This window comes from Nicotiana attenuata, chromosome 12 (genome assembly GCF_001879085.1).
Source record: "Nicotiana attenuata strain UT chromosome 12, NIATTr2, whole genome shotgun sequence".
In the NCBI taxonomy this organism is placed as follows: domain Eukaryota; kingdom Viridiplantae; phylum Streptophyta; class Magnoliopsida; order Solanales; family Solanaceae; genus Nicotiana; species Nicotiana attenuata.
In genome coordinates, this window is record NC_032000.1 from 5,742,437 (window position 1) to 5,759,177 (window position 16,741).

General features: G+C 36.8%; 2 protein-coding genes across 7 annotated transcripts; one reads left to right on the plus strand and one right to left on the minus strand.

The window, feature by feature from the left end:
* Window positions 158–6,604, plus strand: LOC109235203. Of its 4 annotated transcripts, none has more exons than XM_019401212.1 (8): window positions 158–1,213; window positions 1,879–2,042; window positions 2,295–2,453; window positions 2,521–2,738; window positions 4,831–4,976; window positions 5,061–5,182; window positions 6,065–6,133; window positions 6,216–6,307. In XM_019401212.1, exons 1-7 carry the CDS (start codon window positions 609–611, stop codon window positions 6,130–6,132), a joined length of 1,482 nt encoding a protein of 493 aa, XP_019256757.1. In that variant the 5' UTR covers window positions 158–608; the 3' UTR covers window position 6,133; window positions 6,216–6,307. The 4 variants fall into 4 exon arrangements, with proteins under 4 accessions (XP_019256757.1, XP_019256754.1, XP_019256755.1 ...); XM_019401209.1 differs by having other exon boundaries at window positions 160–1,213; window positions 5,061–5,208; window positions 6,216–6,604; XM_019401210.1 differs by having other exon boundaries at window positions 162–1,213; window positions 2,557–2,738; window positions 5,061–5,208; window positions 6,216–6,604.
* Window positions 9,571–14,480, minus strand: LOC109235204 (protein TWIN LOV 1-like). 3 transcript variants are annotated; one of them, XM_019401214.1, is made up of 8 exons: window positions 14,311–14,475; window positions 13,430–14,057; window positions 11,959–12,166; window positions 11,790–11,854; window positions 11,252–11,304; window positions 10,989–11,044; window positions 10,842–10,899; window positions 9,571–10,066 (listed from the first exon to the last, which is right to left on the minus strand). In XM_019401214.1, exons 2-8 carry the CDS (start codon window positions 13,956–13,958, stop codon window positions 9,932–9,934), a joined length of 1,104 nt encoding a protein of 367 aa, XP_019256759.1. In that variant the 5' UTR covers window positions 13,959–14,057; window positions 14,311–14,475; the 3' UTR covers window positions 9,571–9,931. The 3 variants fall into 3 exon arrangements, 2 of the variants coding, with proteins under 2 accessions (XP_019256759.1, XP_019256758.1); XM_019401213.1 differs by having other exon boundaries at window positions 13,430–14,063; XR_002069336.1 differs by lacking the exon at window positions 9,571–10,066 and adding an exon at window positions 11,428–11,489 and having other exon boundaries at window positions 10,864–10,899; window positions 13,430–14,063; window positions 14,311–14,480.

Genomic DNA, 16,741 nt, shown 5'->3' on the forward strand with positions numbered 1-16,741 from the left:
AACGTCCTGACAAATGGATGATGGGAGGAAAAATAGTCGAACTTTGGAAGAATCCTTTAAAAAAATATCATCCTAACTAGATATGAAGGATTCATTAAAACATGTTTAACTCGTTTAGTATGAGGCTTAGCTGATTAATTGGTACAAAGGATTCATAAGAATAGCAGGGAAAGGAGATAACTTTGGTCAAGTCAAGTGGATACATTTAAACAATAGATAGTACAAAAACGGCAAGATGTATCCAAATTCCAAAGTACAAAGTGTGTTATACAAGATAAGAAGCTGACACATATTCTAATCCTCCTCCTCCAACTTCACGCCTCTCCGTTGGCGAACACAGCCTAACCCCTTAAGCTGGACCAAACCAAATCTTGAAAACAAAAGTCTGGAAAAGTGTGTGAATCGCTTTATCATATTCATACTCATTCGATGTCTATAAATTTGATAGTCATAGAACTTATAACAGTATTCATTAAGTGGTTCAACAAATCAGTTCTCATTAATTGGATTTTACGCATCCTAGTGCACTGTCCATTGCTTCACTTCTTTTCTTCACCATAGTACACTTCTTTCTTCAGCCTCCAATTGTTTGAAGAAATGCCTGAACGATGGTTTCACTCATTTCGACACCACCCCATTTCTCAAAACCTCCTTTTTTCAACACCCATTTGAGCTTTTCACCTATTCCTACTATAATGTTCGTTTTAAATCCCCCCAAAAGACTTCACTACCGCAGAAAAGCTGCGATTTTAAACCAAGAAATGGGGTTTCTTCGGGGTTTTAAGCTTAGCAAGGGAAGAGCTGAGGATAGTGCATATTGCTGGTGTAGGAAAGGGTTAGGAAGTGAAGGGGATATGGAGCTGGAAGAAGAGATTTTGGCTTTTATGGAGATATCTGAGAACCCAAATGCTTTTCCAACAAGGAAAGAATTGGAAGAAGCTGGAAGAGTGGATTTGGTGGAGGCTATAAAGAATAGAGGAGGGTGGTTTTCTTTTGGTTGGGACTCCGAGGATGATGACACTTGCACTATGAACGTTAATGAAGTTGTGACTGTGGAAATGGATTTTGACATTGAGGAGTTTCAAAGGAGAGTCAAGAGTTGTCAAGAAAGTGATTCATTACATGGGAATGAAGCTCATTTTCCTGGTTCGGGATCTTCTAGTTCTTCATTTGGGAATTCTTCTCAGCCCACCTCGTCCTCTGGTAGATCATTGTGAGGTTCCTTATACTGAAATGTGCTTTCTTTTATTTATTTATTAGCTTTAGTTTTGGTGATAAACGCTATATGGGGCCTTCCTGCATGAATTCGGATTAGTTGGGCAGTGGACTCTGGATACTAGATGCTTAACTTTTATGTATGTTTGATCTTGTGAATATAGCATTGTGTTTATGTCATTTTGCAACTTTTACTAAATCTTATATGAGATACATGATTCTTTGCTTCGATTCAACTTTTGTTATTAGGCACGGGCTTTAGCATCTGCCGATCACATGTAAACAAAATTAAAGGCTTCCCTTCCTTTCTTTCACAATTCCCACCTAGCTCCAAAGCGTTGTTTTTTGACCGGGCTAGAACCAGCGACTTAGCAAATGATGTAGCTTATAATTACAATTAGCCAACTCATTATAAGAATGAAGTTGGTGGGATTAGAGAGTGAAGTGAAGTCTAACTTGGTAGCTTGGTACACTAGTAACAAGAGTGCGAAAAGACAAAACTCAGGAGGACCAAAAATAAAAAAAAAGAAACAAAGTATATTTCTAAATGATTATCTGCACCTATTTATCTCTTAGCTATTCAATTGCGGGTTCTATTGAATTGTGTGAAAAATCATTCATTGATTATCTTTTTTTTTTTTCTTTCCTCTCCTTTCCTGACAGAGATACGGTAGCAGAGGAAGATAGTGGGATTGAAGGGATATTGAATCGACTAGAGAAAAATAGGAACGCGTCTCTTGGTATTGATCTGGGAAAACACGGACATAGTTCTCATGCTTCAAGTAGGGACAACATAGATGACCGAAGCTTTGGAACCACTGATGCAGGTAAATTTTTTAATCAGAAAGAAGGATGACATATTATCAGCAAAATGGTTGAATAATCTATCAGTTACCGCATTGAAGGTCTGTTTAATCATATAGCTTTTGTGTACTAGGTCTTTGATATCTTTAAAATTTCTTGAAATCTGATACTATTTGCCTGAACTTTTTGAACTGAAAATATTTATTCTTGAGTAGTTTGACTGTAAACAGCTAAATCCGAAGTCATAAGATGTCATGTCTGTTTCATTGTAAAAGACAGGACTGACCTAGGAAAAAATGGTAGCCTCAATAAAGGTAGACCCATGAATGACATTCAAAGTGATTCAGATGGGGAGCTTAACCATAGCTTTTCACCAGCCATGTGGAGAAAATGGAGCATACAACATGCAGGCCATCAGGATATAGAGTTTGAAGGTATTCTCTTTCATGCGTCTAATATTGTGTGTAGATTGTAGACTCTCTTCACTGCTGCTATGTACAGCTGGTGAGGTTGCTCTAAGTAAAAGTTGGACTGAAGGTAACAGCGAAGCTGCAGGAGATGATCTAGTTAATATCATGGAGAGTAGAACCGAAGCTTTAAGAAGATGGAAAAATGACAACCACAATGACATAAGCACTCGGCTTCAGCATTTAGAGCTTGAGCTATCCTTGACACTCCGCTCATTGAAATCCAAGAGCGAGGAGTTAAGTTTGGAGGAGGTAGAAATCTGTATCTTGTTGTTTTACAAAAATGCTAATGACAATTTTCATCCTTTTATTCTTCTTATGTAGAATAATGGATTAGCTTGTCGACAGCGAATTTGCCTCGATAAATTATTGGCCAAATACATAAAAGGGCCCTTAAACTTGTTAAAATATTTAGACACTTTATCTCAGGGTGTGACTAGACACTTTATCTCAGGGTGTGACCTATTGAACACCTGATGTTACTTAAAACTGTCTCTATTAACTACACCTTTGACATGGCAATGTGTGTGATTCACGCTGCTCTTAAGAAGCATGAAATGACTTCAAATTATGTTAAAATGGGCCCAATAAAATGTGTCAGCACAAGAAGAAAAATAGAAGTAGGTATTTTCTTTTAATTTTTTATTCTCCATCTTCTCTCACCATAAAGGGAGCCTTGGCGTAACTGGTCAAGTTGCCTCCATGTGACCAGGAGGTCACGGGTTCGAGCCGTGGAAACAGCCTCTTGCAGAAATGCAGGGTAAGGCTGTGTACAATAGACCCTTGTGGTCCGGCCCTTCCCCAGACCCCGCGCATAGCGGGAGCTTAGTGCACCGGGCTGCCCTTCTCTCTCACAAGAAAAGCCTCAAAGGCAAAGCTCACCTTCTATGCTAAAACAAGAAGCTGTAGGTCACCTAAAACTTCATGGTATTACCAGGCATCCGGTGCTCACTCATCTTCTTACAGTGATTCCCAAATCTCTAGCCAAACCTATCACTTCTAATCGGAATCTGTCGACCTGGTCAAATTCCGGACCACCAACAAAATGCCAACATGACTACACTGGTCTCCACTGATCAAGAACGAGCTGACCTTTGTCCATTTCTTTTGAAAAAATCCTGCTAACAGGCCCCGCCTTCTAAAAGAAAAGATTTTTCATTACTGATTACCTTCAACTGGACATCTCCATTTTCCTTCAACCATGAACCGCAACACCTAAGATGGATTGCAGATCTGAGCCTCAAATCTTTGTTGATATCATCTGTAGTGGACCAATTTGTTGTGTTTCATATTTCAGCTTTGAATTGCTTGAGATGGGAAGAAGATGCTGGATTTTTCTTAAAACTCATTTGCAATGGTGGAACTGCCATGGAGTAAAAGAACCAAAAAAAGAAGAAAAAGAAAATGGCAAAAAAGCAAGCAGACGAAGGGAGGAGGGAGAACCATTGATATGCAAAGAAGTGTACTTAAAAGCCATGTGGCTGGAATGGAAACACTTCATTCGGATTATTTGAGCTAAAAAATCTAGGTGTTTTTGTTTTATTGGTTACTCTGCGTGTATATTGGACACGTCTAATTCTTTGGCCTGCTGTTACGAAAGGGTTTAATAGTCAATTTTAAGTAACGTCGGGTGTTTAATAGGTCACACCCTGAGATAAGGTGTCAAATAGAATTTGGCAAGTTTAAGGGGCCATCTATGTATTTGGTCTAAATTAGTTTGTCATGATTTGTTTGTGAACATGGCATAATCATGTCAAATTAAACTTTTATGTCACATTTCCAAACACTTTTTGCTAACATCAACCTACCCGGAATTTTTCTTGGGAATTTAGACTCAATACCTAAAATAGCTTACTTCGACTTCACACCTTTTTCCATAGAAAAGCTGAAAATAAAACTGTTAAGACATAATTAAATAAAGAAAGTGTTCCCCCCTCGATATATAGCTTAAGTTTTAAATTGAGGATTCACAATCTTTAACATAGTATCAGAGTAGGTAGTGGTAATGGGTTCAAGTCTCACCACCTGCCATTAACAAATAGCATGTCCAAGTGCTTGACTCAGAAAAAAGAATTAGGTCCACGCATGGGAGGTTTTGTTAAAGTGTCCGCCACTAATTTAAGCTGTTAGATGTGGTAATAAGTAATAACACAATTCAGGAAAAAAGAAGAAAAGAGAAAAGAACATGGCTAAAGGGAATTTATTTGCGAAAGATTTTCCTCAATGCTTCTGTCTTCAATTTTCACTGTACAGTCATTTCCATTGGAAACAAAATTCTGCTAACTTTTATTGCTTAGTGCAATAGTGCTATTATTATTAAGTAGCTTCATGCTTTCTTCCTTAGGTTCTTGGAAGCTCCCCAAGTGATTTGCAAAGGCTTTCTGATGCATGGGAATTTCAGGAGAATGAATTCATGAATGCGCGGGAGAGATTGAGATTGATACGTGCAAAGCTTGCTGTGCTTGAGGGGAAAATGACACTTGCGATAATGTGTGGCCACTCATTCATTTTAATAAACATACTTTGGACTAGATACCTTAACCAAAACTGAGTTTCCCTACCATATATTTTCAGTGATGCGCAGAAGATATTAGAAGAGAAGCAGAAGAGGATTGATAGTGCTAGTAAAGCTTTGCAGCTTCTTCGTACTGCTCGGATTGTTTGGACAAACTCCGCCTCAGAGGTTCTTCTAGCAGGTTCTTTTGATGGATGGACTACTCAGGTTCTTGCTTCTGTATTTGTAATAGGAAATAGGAGATAGCACTATACTGTTAAAACGTCAAGCATAATTTCGTCTAATGTGGTTGTCCAGGCCAACTTAATCTTATACTTATTGTTTAGGATGAATATGATGTCTTATCAATGATTACAGTATGGACATTCTCTTCTGCATGGTTTAGTGTAGAAGTGTCATTGATAGAGTCAACATCTTGCTCTTCCTGTTTGCCAATATGACAGAAGTGCACAACTTAGTCATGTTAGGCTAGAGCAGGAAAGTAAAAGATTCTCTTTTAAATATGCTTTGCTGACTTGGCTCGAGCAAGGGCTCGAGCAAATCATATGACTTATTGCCTTCACAATCTTTTCTTTTCTCTTTTCTTTTGACTGTGGTGGGATCCAGGTGGGGTTTGCTAGAAGAGCTATGGATCTAATCAGAATAATATCTGATCACTTATACTCCTGTTATGTGCTTCATTTTCAAATTTATTAAGTTGTATACTACACAGTATTTAGAACTTGTATAGCAAATATCAGAATTTGCTCAACTTATTAGTCCAGATCAGATAAGAATGCATCAATGAAATGGAGACTACAGAAGCCAAAGTGCGCTTCTTAATAAATTTCTTAAGTGCACTTCTTAGGAGAGGAATTAGATAACAATATTGCTTTAGTTGAGTTAAAGAGTTCTGTGTACCATCAAGTAGATTTTTCTAAAGTTGTTCCTAAAACATTAAATTTCTTGAAGAATGATGTGTCAGTGGTCTCATGATAATGAAAACTGCACATTTCTATTTCAAGGGGCAGCCTCTTGTCCTTGACTAGCAGCTTGATATGATGTGTTAAAATTTAAAATGCAGAGAAAAATGGAAAAATCAGGCGGGGGTGTCTTTTCTGCAAGCCTAAAGCTGTATCCAGGCACGTATGAGGTGAGTTTTATTGATTACAATTAATTTGATACCATACTGTGTTATCCTGTGGGTACCAAGCTTCTCATTTCTTTTCGTGCAGATCAAGTTCATTGTTGATGGCGTATGGAAGATCGATCCTTTGAGGCCCATTGTTCACAACAACGGACACGAAAACAATCTTCTCATTATTACATAAGAGCATGTCTCTGAAAAGTTACTTCGGAATTTGAAAGATCAATTGATCCTATGTGGTTAAAGGACTGATGTAGTTTGCTCTGCTGCACGTTCTACCAAGCGGTGATGATCATTGCTTCTTGACAATTGTTTGATCATTTAGTTTTAGGTTCCATGTAAACTTTTGTAGTCTTTCCTCCCCATTCTTTGACCTCTACCTATTAAAGGTTCGTTTATGAAAGCATGTTTCCAAAGATCTGAGTTAAACTTGATCATTTTTTTCTTTAGAAAGAAAGTTGAAATTCTTTGGTACAATGCTCACTCTATCTTTGTCCGTATGGTATCTAGTCAGTTGGTTTCTTTACATGCTAATATCGAAAGGATGGGAAATGGTAACGTTGACCCTATTGAAGGCAAAGCTCTCTCTAGCTGAAGGGTAGTGACCTTTTCAGGTTTTGATTCTTGTTCATTTCACGTTTTTGGTTCACCACAAGTGTTCCATGTTATAAACCCAATTTAATGAACAAAAATTAAAGAGAAAATGATTTATTCGAGATACTAAAAATGATACAACGTAGGGCTTTCTCAAGAAGGAATTACAGATTGTAGAGGGAGATGATGAAAGAGGAGGATAATGAAACAGAATAAGAAAACAGACAAGTGGAGACAGAGAGAATGAGAAGAATTTAGATTCTCGATCACATTCACAGCTGCATTGAGTTATTTAAACGCCTACATCTTCAGCTAACTACTCTTATTATGTAACTAATTTTGATTTACCTAAATTTTCTTCCTGTCATATAAAAAAACATTGTTGGATTTACTAAGCTTAATCTTTTGATTTGGTGGGTTTTAATATGTTGTAGTTAATTGACAAGGTTCAACTTTGAAGAAATTGTATGTAGGTCTCAATGAAACAAATTTAGGTATGTTCTATATGGTAAAGCATAACGATGGTGGTGAGATGGTACCCCTAAAGTAAAATGTCATTATTTTGAGGGAATTTAGGCTCTTTTAGTTATAACTATTAAATAACAATAGTCGAAATAACCAAAAGAACAGGGGATGTAACTCAGATGGCAGAGCGCTCGCTTAGCATGCGAGAGGTACGGGGATTGATACCCCGCATCTCCAAGGATAGGACAGCCCACTTTTTTTGGCTCATAGTAATAATCTAAGAAATTATTGGTTCTGGCTTTCTTCACTTTGTAGTTACGTATAGCCTGTTTGGCCAAGCTTTTGAAAGGAAAAAAGTGTTTTTGAAGAGAAGCGGAAACAGTTTTAGAGAAGCAGAAAAAAGTAGCTTCTCTCCAAAAGCACTTTTGAGAAAAATACACTTAGAAGCAGTTTTCAAAAGCTTGGCCAAACACTAATTACTGCTCAAAAGTGTTTTTCTAATTAATAAGCCAAACACAAACTACTTCTCACCAAAAACACTTTTTTTAAAAGTACTTTTGAGAAAAGCACTTCTCAAAATAAGCTGATTTTAGAAGCTTGGCCAAACGGGCTAATAGTCGGACATTGAATTCTCATTTGTCTCCCTCTAATCCAAACAAGAGCTAATGCTACTTTCAGTTATTATCTTCTCCTCTACATGCTTACTGCATACTGACCAGACCAAAATAGCATGGGAAGGAACAATGATCATAGGTTAAACTGCGCATATCAGCGGGGAAGTGCATAGTTAGCCACTAATTAAAGATGTATTTACTCTTTAACCACTGTTTAAAATGTATTTACTCTTTAGCCAGTGCTTAATAAATTTTTATCCGCCCGGACGAAAATACCCCTGTGCTAGACATGGGTGCTGTGTAAATATTAAGGACATGGTGTCCTTAACTTCATGAATGATGTGTAAAAATTAAGGACAAAGTGTCCTGTCATGTCCTTAACTTCATATGTGCAGTGTAAATGTTAAGGACATGGCGTCCTTAACTTCATGTGTGCAGTATAAATGTTAAGGACATAATATCCTTAACTTGTATTTGCACCTTTTGTTGTTAAATTTTACCTCATGTCCTTAACTTCATATACGCAGTGTAAATGTTAAGGACATAGTGTCCTTAACTTTATGAGTGTTGTGTAAATATTAAGGACATGGTGTCCTTAACTTCATGAATGCTGTGTAAATGTTAAGGACAAAGTGTCCTGTCAAGTCCTTAACTTCATATGTTCAGTGTAAATGATAAGGACATGGCGTCCTTAACTTCATGTGTACAGCGTAAATGTTAAGGACACCATGTCCTTAATATTTACACAGCACTCATGAAGAAAGGGTAAAAACATCTTTTCGTATTAATTTTAATAGAGTAGTGGCTATTTTTGCTCAACTTTAAAAATACTGGATAAAAACTAAATACCATGTAAAAAGAGGCTATCCCACGCTATTTCTACTCATCTACACCAATAATACTAAGCACCAACCTTAAATGAAATGCATTTCATTTCAAAAGGAGTCTGCGTTCCATGAATTGAAGAACAACGCAGAACCTGGATTTCAGCAACAAAGCTAACTAGTCCAATCATGGTAACCAGCTATATTAGGCAATGAATATATACGATTCATTAAATTCCAAACGTGTAACGTATATTTACAGGTTCCTATAACATCCTCAAGTCAATATATAATAATAACTTGCTCACATTTAAGTATTTATTTATAAATTATAGATATCTAGTGGATTTCTTGATACATATACAAGGTCTAGACAAAAACTACTAAGTTCTCATAAACCTATATATTATACTGTATTGAGATCCCGACTAATCTAGATTTATACCACGTAAGGCCTGGTAAAAGAGAGAACACATTTTAACATGATTTGTTTAACCACAGGACTCGATCTCAATATATTTAATTAAGGTAAGTTGGATCATACACATCTCACAGCAATCTTTAGAGGTAGGGTCTAAATATATTGGGTATTCTAAAATAAAAAAGTAATATATTTTAAAGAAGGTAAAGACAAAAAATAAGACTTGCTCTATTGAAGATACCAAAAAATGGATTCTAAAAGTTTATTACACGTTTTTAGTGAGAATGTAAAAGGAGAATAATAATATAAGTACTTCACTAATTATATTAATCGTAAAATTTAAATAATAAAAAGTTTTATATTCGCGATAGGGTTTAGGGGGAGTGATTCTCTTTCTCCAATTAAAAATTATATTGTTCTCCATAAAAAGAAAAGAGTTTTATTTTTTCTATAAAATACCAGAATTGAAGGGTACCGTTGAATAAAACTATATTCACATTCTTTTTTCCCTTTTTTCCTCTCAGGTTTCAAGCGTTTCAACAAGTATATTAGAACATCAAAAATTACTTCGATATCAAGTTATCAACTTCTTGAATCTGGTTCTATTATCTAAGAACAACAATGTCCTAGGAGAGATTAAATTTTTTATAAAAAGAAACTATTAACAACATCTTAAAAAGTTAAAAAAATCGACTAATGAAATTTTTTTTTCCTTTCTGAAAGGCTCCAGGTTAAAAATTGGAGTTAGGCCACCAATCTTGTTGAGCCGACCCTGATTAAAAGGAACAACAAATCCAAAATATTCTGCTAGTATGCATTTCCTCTGGCGCTAACGGACTCCGTGGTGATTAATAGTGCAAAAGTAAAGGCCGAGTTTGTTCAAGTACTAGCACGTGCTCACACCCATTGAAAAGCCTCTCACAGCAACTTTCACAGCAGCAACAACGCCATGCTGCCTTAACCCCTTTTTCTCCTTAGTCTCGCTATTATCTTCACTCTGAACAGCAACGAAGTATGCAACCTGTTAAGCCAAATGGGGCAGAATCAGAAACCATTGTATGCGTACAAGTATCTATAGAGATTGGCTAGACATCCTACAATTCCTTTTCTATTTCTAATTTCTTTGAACTGTTTGGCTTAGTTTTAGACACTGCTAACTAGGTAGAACCAAATGTCAATTTCAGAAATCAACTTTTTCATTCTCTTCTTTATAGTATTGCAGATTGATTTCTTTAACAGTAAACATCAATATTAATTAAGTGTATGAAAGATGTCAATACAAACTTAGATCAAGAGCGTTGGGACTCATCCAGCCTACTACAGGTGTGAGCTGACATTGAATTAAAATGAAATATTCCTAGCCAGCCTAACCTTGAAGCAAATAAGATTTATCTTTCAGCCGTTACTATTGATGCATGAGAACCAAATGTCGCATGTGAAGCATCTCAGACTACCTCAAATCTTCAAATGGATATGTCAAAAGAATGTACAGAAATCAACAAAGAAGCAGGTCACTTGTATTTTTATATATTTTAAATTGAAATGACAAACATGCATGCCACAAATATGGCTCGGCCTCAGCTCTTGGGTCAACTTACTCAACTATTTGAATTTGTTCGGAACTTGTTAACCCAATAAACTTGCTTATACATGAAAAATATTCTTGTTATCTACTCTCTCCTTTCCCTTTTTATGCAACAAGAGAACTGAGATTAATCAGCTTTTAAGAAAAATCTCCACTCAAATAGGAATTTGACGATTTAGATGACATGACAAGAGATTTAGCGAATAATTACCTTTCCTGAAGCATTCCGTACTGGTGAAATGTGAAGCCAAAATGAGGTTCCGTCTTTTCTGAAAGAAAATATGTAGCGACAAGAGACTTAGCTTAGAGAAACAACATTTAATTTGTATCTAAATAACTTGCAAGAACAGCAGCCAACCTGTGATTTAACATGCGTAGATTACATGGTTGTTCAATTTGGATGCATTCTTTTATCTGCAAAGAGAATAATAACGAATGGGATTTAGATCATGTGTTATCTCCATATGTTCTTCTCCTAAGCTCACAGCTACTAATATTTCAGAGTATTAAATCTCATGCCGATAATCTAGGAAATGCAAAGCACAAAATTGAACAAATAAGAGTAGATATATTTCTTCACCCTCCCTCTATCCATCAAGGATGAAAACAAGAGAAAATCACCCGAAATTGTGTGCTTGCATCTGTATGGCCCAAGACTTCGTCTCTGGAAAAGCCTATCCAAAATGGGAAGAAAAGAATCAATCCAGTTAGTAACTACCAGTATAACTTAAGAAGTATATTCCTTCACCCTCACTCTCCCGCCAAGAATGAAAACTTATACAACAACAACAACATACCCAGTAAAATCCCACTAGTGGGGTCTGGGGAGAGTAGCGTGCTGTTTCCAAGAGACTTTCGGCTCAACAAGAGAGACAATAATATCAGAAAAGAAACAAAAGAAAAGGCATGTAACAACAAAAGATACTAGAAAGAAAATAACAACAACGAATAAGGGAAAGGATAATAACACAAAACTATGCAACCAACCATGTGAACACAGCATAGACCGCTAACAAACCTAAACAAAACTCTATCAGTACCCGGTACAAAGAGGGAAGAACTCTCGACTACCCCCTAGCCCACCACCCTAATGCTCGACCTCCACATGTTCCTATCAAGAGCCAACAAAACAAAGGATTAAGTATAACATATTCAGTACCTGTTAAATTTAGGAAGGTATCACTTGCATAGACAATTGGCATGTCAGGTAAGTTTGCATCAGTTCTGCAAGTTAAGGAAAAAATAGCGCCAAACGTGTCAAAAACTATCCAAAACCTAATCATATCAAGTGTAACAATGAAAAACTAAAGAATTACAAAAAAACTCACAGTACAAAGCTTTGTTTGATTCTACCAAGAGATCTATTTAAGGACGCTCTGAGCAGACCCATCCCAGACGGAGAGCATTGGTTCCCATGGACCGGTCTGCCTGTTGATTCACTGTAATGTGTTAGCAAAGTCTGTATGTTGTTAACAGAAGCAGTGGCTTTTCTCTTCTCTAGATCACTTGCATCACAAGGCCCCTCAACATCTATTCCTGCGACGGACAAGTTTTGTGGATAAAAGGAACCAATTGCACAATAAGCAACATAAGGTCACTTATGCATTTGCTAATTCTAGTACACACAAGTTCACAAATAATCTGGATACTGCAAATTTTCATCATAACATGGTTGGAGAAATGGAATCCACATTAAAGTCAAGTCACTTATACATTTGCTAATAATGCAAATTCAAACTTTTCAGCAATGTCATCAAAAAAAGAGTTTCCATTTCAAAGCACAATAGAGACATGTCCTATCTAATTCAATCAATCAATTGACTACTCCTCAATTCCAAACTAGTTGACGTCAGCTATATAAATCTCTTAGCAGATTAAGAAAACCCTTGAACAATACTAATTAAGTTTTAAACTCAACTAGTTAGTGTCGCGTATATAAATCAATTGTTTCTGTTATGTCATAATCTTAGCAAAGTCAACATTAATTCCGAGATATTGAACGTCTTCTAAGACAACTTCCCTCCATCTGATTTTATGTCTAGCTCATTGGCTTTTTGCATCTTCACTCATCATAGTATCGCTCTTATGAGCCAATAGGACATGGCCAAACATGCATCTTAGGCAATATTCTCTCATTTATCCTACTTTTGTGCTACTTGCACCATATGTCAAATAGATAATGTCGAATCTTGTTTAATATTGTAGTACTCACATCCACACAGCGTTCACATTTCTATGATACTCATCTAGTGGATATGTTAGGCCTTAGAGGCCCAACATTTACTACCATTTTATAGAAGTTCCCTTTCACTTTGTTAAGTATTTTCTTATCTCATAACACTCCAGTGACACTCCTCCATTTCAACCACCCTATTAACTTTTTGTGTAACATCTTCATCAATTGTGCTACCATCCAATTAATTTTTTATATTACATCTTCATCTATCATGCTATTCTCCTGAAAGACCGAGTCTACACATTTGAATTCCTTTCATTTAGGCACCACAATTTCGTTAAAATCTCATCCAAATTCTTTCATCTTATCAGGGCTACACTTTCCATGCATATATTATGTTTTCTTTCTTTTGACAACAAAAGTTAAGCTTCAAAAGAAATCAAACAAAGATAGCCAAGTAAAGATAAGCCTGTATTCTAGTTTTTCAGCAACTAAGTAAATTTCCAGCAATCATGTGAGAGGAAAGCTGAGATAAGGTTACATACATCTTTAGGGGCATATGTACTGTTTAGTGTCACAATCAATTATATCACTTAACTAGATATATTTCAACCAGAATGTACCTGTCAAATCTGAACCTGAAGCAAGAGATAGTTCCCGTTCAAATTTCATGATTGAATTGTAGTAATCTTCTTTCTTATAACACCTAAATACAGACTCTCGACAGCCAGCTCCATTTTGGCATAAATTCACTCCATTCCTCAAGATAGGGACTTGAACTCCCAAGAAATGAATCAATCTCCCATCCTTCTCACCAAAAACAGGACACATATGAAACAACACCCAAAATGGTGTCCCATCTTTCCTATAATTTAACAAACTGATTTGTATAGTCCTTTCCTCTCGAATTGCCTCACGAATCTCCATAACCGATCTTCTATTAGTCTTAGGACCCTGAAATATCCTGCCATTCATCCCAATCACCTCATACTTTGAATATCCAAACATTTTCAAGAACCCCTTTGAAGCATAAACAATGGGGTTACCAGAAATGTAAGGATCAGTAATCGTGAAATTATCGGACAATTCATCAAGAGATTCTTGGAACCCTGCTGAGTAACTATCAAATGACTGTTTAATCAGTGATTCCATACTGATTAATTCTGCCTCAAAGACTCTTATCGTTTTCAGTAAGGATTAACTCCTATCCCATGTGGCACACTTTCAGAAATATACCTTGCAATTCTTATTCTTCAGCTTCAATTGAAACAAAACAAGAAAACTAATCAAGAAACATGAACACCACTAACAGAAGATAGTTTCATATGCTTAGAGTAAAGAAAAAGAAGAAGTTAAACTAGAGCTTTTTTCGTAAAATAAACAAAAGGTAGGCTCTCTCTATGATTTAAACATAGATTAGTAAGTACACAATAACTTCACAGAATTTGATTAACCAAATATTAAGTGGTAGCCATTAATTTCCTGGTAAGATAAAAGAGCTTACATGTCTTTGTGTGAGAGAGTGAGAAGCAAAAAATAGATGAAAATATCTAGAGGGGAGTTTTGTTTTGAATGAAGAAGAATTCAGATATTCCAATCAATCGTATTTTGGTGCATGAATTATGGAAAGAAACTCTTGAAAGTTGAAACTCGCACTTGCAGATTTTCAGATCACATGGACCGTTATTATATACTCCTATTTAATTCATTTTGTGGTCTAAAAAGCACAAGGACTTTTCTCTAATTATTTCTTCCTTCTTGGCTCTTCCTATATTTTTATTTCCCTAAACTTAACCGAAAAGATCTTTGTAAAAATATCTTCTTGAAGTGGTTTGAAATATTCTCAAAAAGAAAAGGGCCCCCTTCTTTGTTTTCTTTCTCCTTTGCTAGTAGGTAGGGGATCTATTTTTACTATGAATTTAAAATGCTTTATCTAATGTTTACGTTTATTGTTGTTGTTGTTCTTTTTTTTTTTTTACATGTAGTGATGACACTATAGTATTGTATAGCATAAAATTGGTTTATATTAAATGATCGAATAGTAGCGTCACACGTGGAACTGAAGACAGGTAGAAGTAAATCAAGTAGCAACTCGTACCAGGAACAACAGCTGCAGTTGGCATCGGATAGTCCCCGAAGGGGAAATGATCAACATAAGCATATCGAATTTTTGCCGTCGGATAGCATTCAATGAATAATATTCCCCGGCATTAAATGGGCAGCCTTGCAAAGAATATGTACATTCATGGCCTGCTGTTACATATTCATCAATAACCCCTTTATTATCATTTAAGAGGGGCTTGATCCTAGGATCTTGTTTCCCTAGGTATGGCTATAAATAGTAGGCTGAACAACCATTGTAAGACACAAAATTCTTGGCAAGACTTATGCTATTTCCATTCTCAAGCTCAATAAAATAACTTTATTTGCTCTTTACATTGTTCTTATTTTTGTCGTCGGAGGCATTGCTCTCGGAGCCAAGCGCGTCATTTTCTTTGATTTTAACCGCTAAGTCTTATTTTTAATCTTGTTTATTTATTATTTTTAGATCTAATCAGTTCGCCTGTCTATAAACCACGTAACATATTCAACTGTACCGTTTTACGGCTAAATAGTTTGGCGCCCACCGTGGGGCTTGACAGTTGCGTAATTGAGTTGATCCTTGTGTTTATTACTAACTTGTTTGATTCGTTGTTCCTTAGAAAAAAACGAAAATGGCAGCTAACGATATCAACATCGCACATAACGTTGAGGGACATGAAAATCTACCTCAACATGAGGATTCAATCAGCGACAGCCGCAATGAGGGGGATGAGGCAATCCCGGTCTGTGGAGGACAGTACCCCTGACATGTACGAGATCCAACTCCCGACGACGCGAAAGATGAACACGTTGCGGAAACAGTAAGGATCCTAAGAGAGCAACAAAAAACCATCATGGGCCACCTCTCAAGGCACGATCAAGTCATGACGGAATTGAAGCAGGCGTAGTTTAGCGCTTCCAACAACGCAAATGAAAGGGGTCCGGTTCCTCCCGACGTCCCTAAAAATCAGACGACATGAGATTCATAAGGGAGATGAATGAGCGGATAGATCAAAACGCAAAGGAGTTTCACGCCCGAATGGATCAGATTCCGGGCGCACCACCAGTTTTGAAGGGCCTAGATTCCAAAAAGTGTTCTCAGTTGCCGTTCAAACTGAACGCAACGTCGGAGTTAATCCCGAAGAGGTTCAGGATGCTGGACATACTAAAATACGATGGGACTTTGGATCCTCAGGAGCACATCACAACTTACACAATAGCTGTGAAAGGAAACGATTTGGCTCAACATGAGATCGTATCGGTTCTACTAAAACAAATTTGAGAAACCCTCACGAAGGGGGCCTGGACATGGTACTCACTCTTACCCAAATATTCAATTGACTCTTTTGAGATGCTTGCAGATTTCTTCATAAAGGCTCACGCTGAGGCCAGAAAGGTCTAAGCCAGGAAGGCGGACATATTCAGGATCGCACATGGTGAGTCCGAATTGTTGCGGGAATTCGTGATCAGATTCTAAAAAGAGAGGATGCTGCTACCGGCCGTACCAGACGAATGGGCAACGGAGGCATTCACAAAGGGTTTGAATCTGAGGAGCTTCGACGCCTCCCGAAAGCTGAAGGAAAGCTTGCTCTAATTCCAAGAGACCACATCAGTGAATGTTCATAATCGCTATGAGTCGAAAATAAGGAAAAAAGACGATCAGCTCGGGTTCCCGACATCAACCAAGGGGCGGGATCGAGACAAGAACCTAGATAATTTCAAAGGTGATTTTGATGCAGACTGGCTATTGATACCCAATTTTTCCCTCATATTTTTTCAAATACATACATACACACACACACACACACACACACACATATATATATATATATATATATATATATATATATATA

Excerpts from the sequence above, each read along its gene's own strand:
- LOC109235204 (XM_019401214.1), bottom strand. The coding sequence starts at position 13,958 with ATGGAATCACTGATTAAACAGTCATTTGATAGTTACTCAGCAGGGTTC. Across the intron at positions 11,305-11,789 it reads TACCTTCCTAAATTTAACAG|GCTTTTCCAGAGACGAAGTC; the intron begins GTACTGAATATG and ends CATTTTGGATAG. Across the intron at positions 11,045-11,251 it reads ATGCAAGCACACAATTTCGG|ATAAAAGAATGCATCCAAAT; the intron begins GTGATTTTCTCT and ends TTCTCTTTGCAG.
- LOC109235203 (XM_019401209.1), top strand. The coding sequence starts at position 609 with ATGGTTTCACTCATTTCGACACCACCCCATTTCTCAAAACCTCCTTTT. Across the intron at positions 2,739-4,830 it reads AGGAGTTAAGTTTGGAGGAG|GTTCTTGGAAGCTCCCCAAG; the intron begins GTAGAAATCTGT and ends TTTCTTCCTTAG. Across the intron at positions 5,209-6,064 it reads TTGATGGATGGACTACTCAG|AGAAAAATGGAAAAATCAGG; the intron begins GTTCTTGCTTCT and ends TTTAAAATGCAG.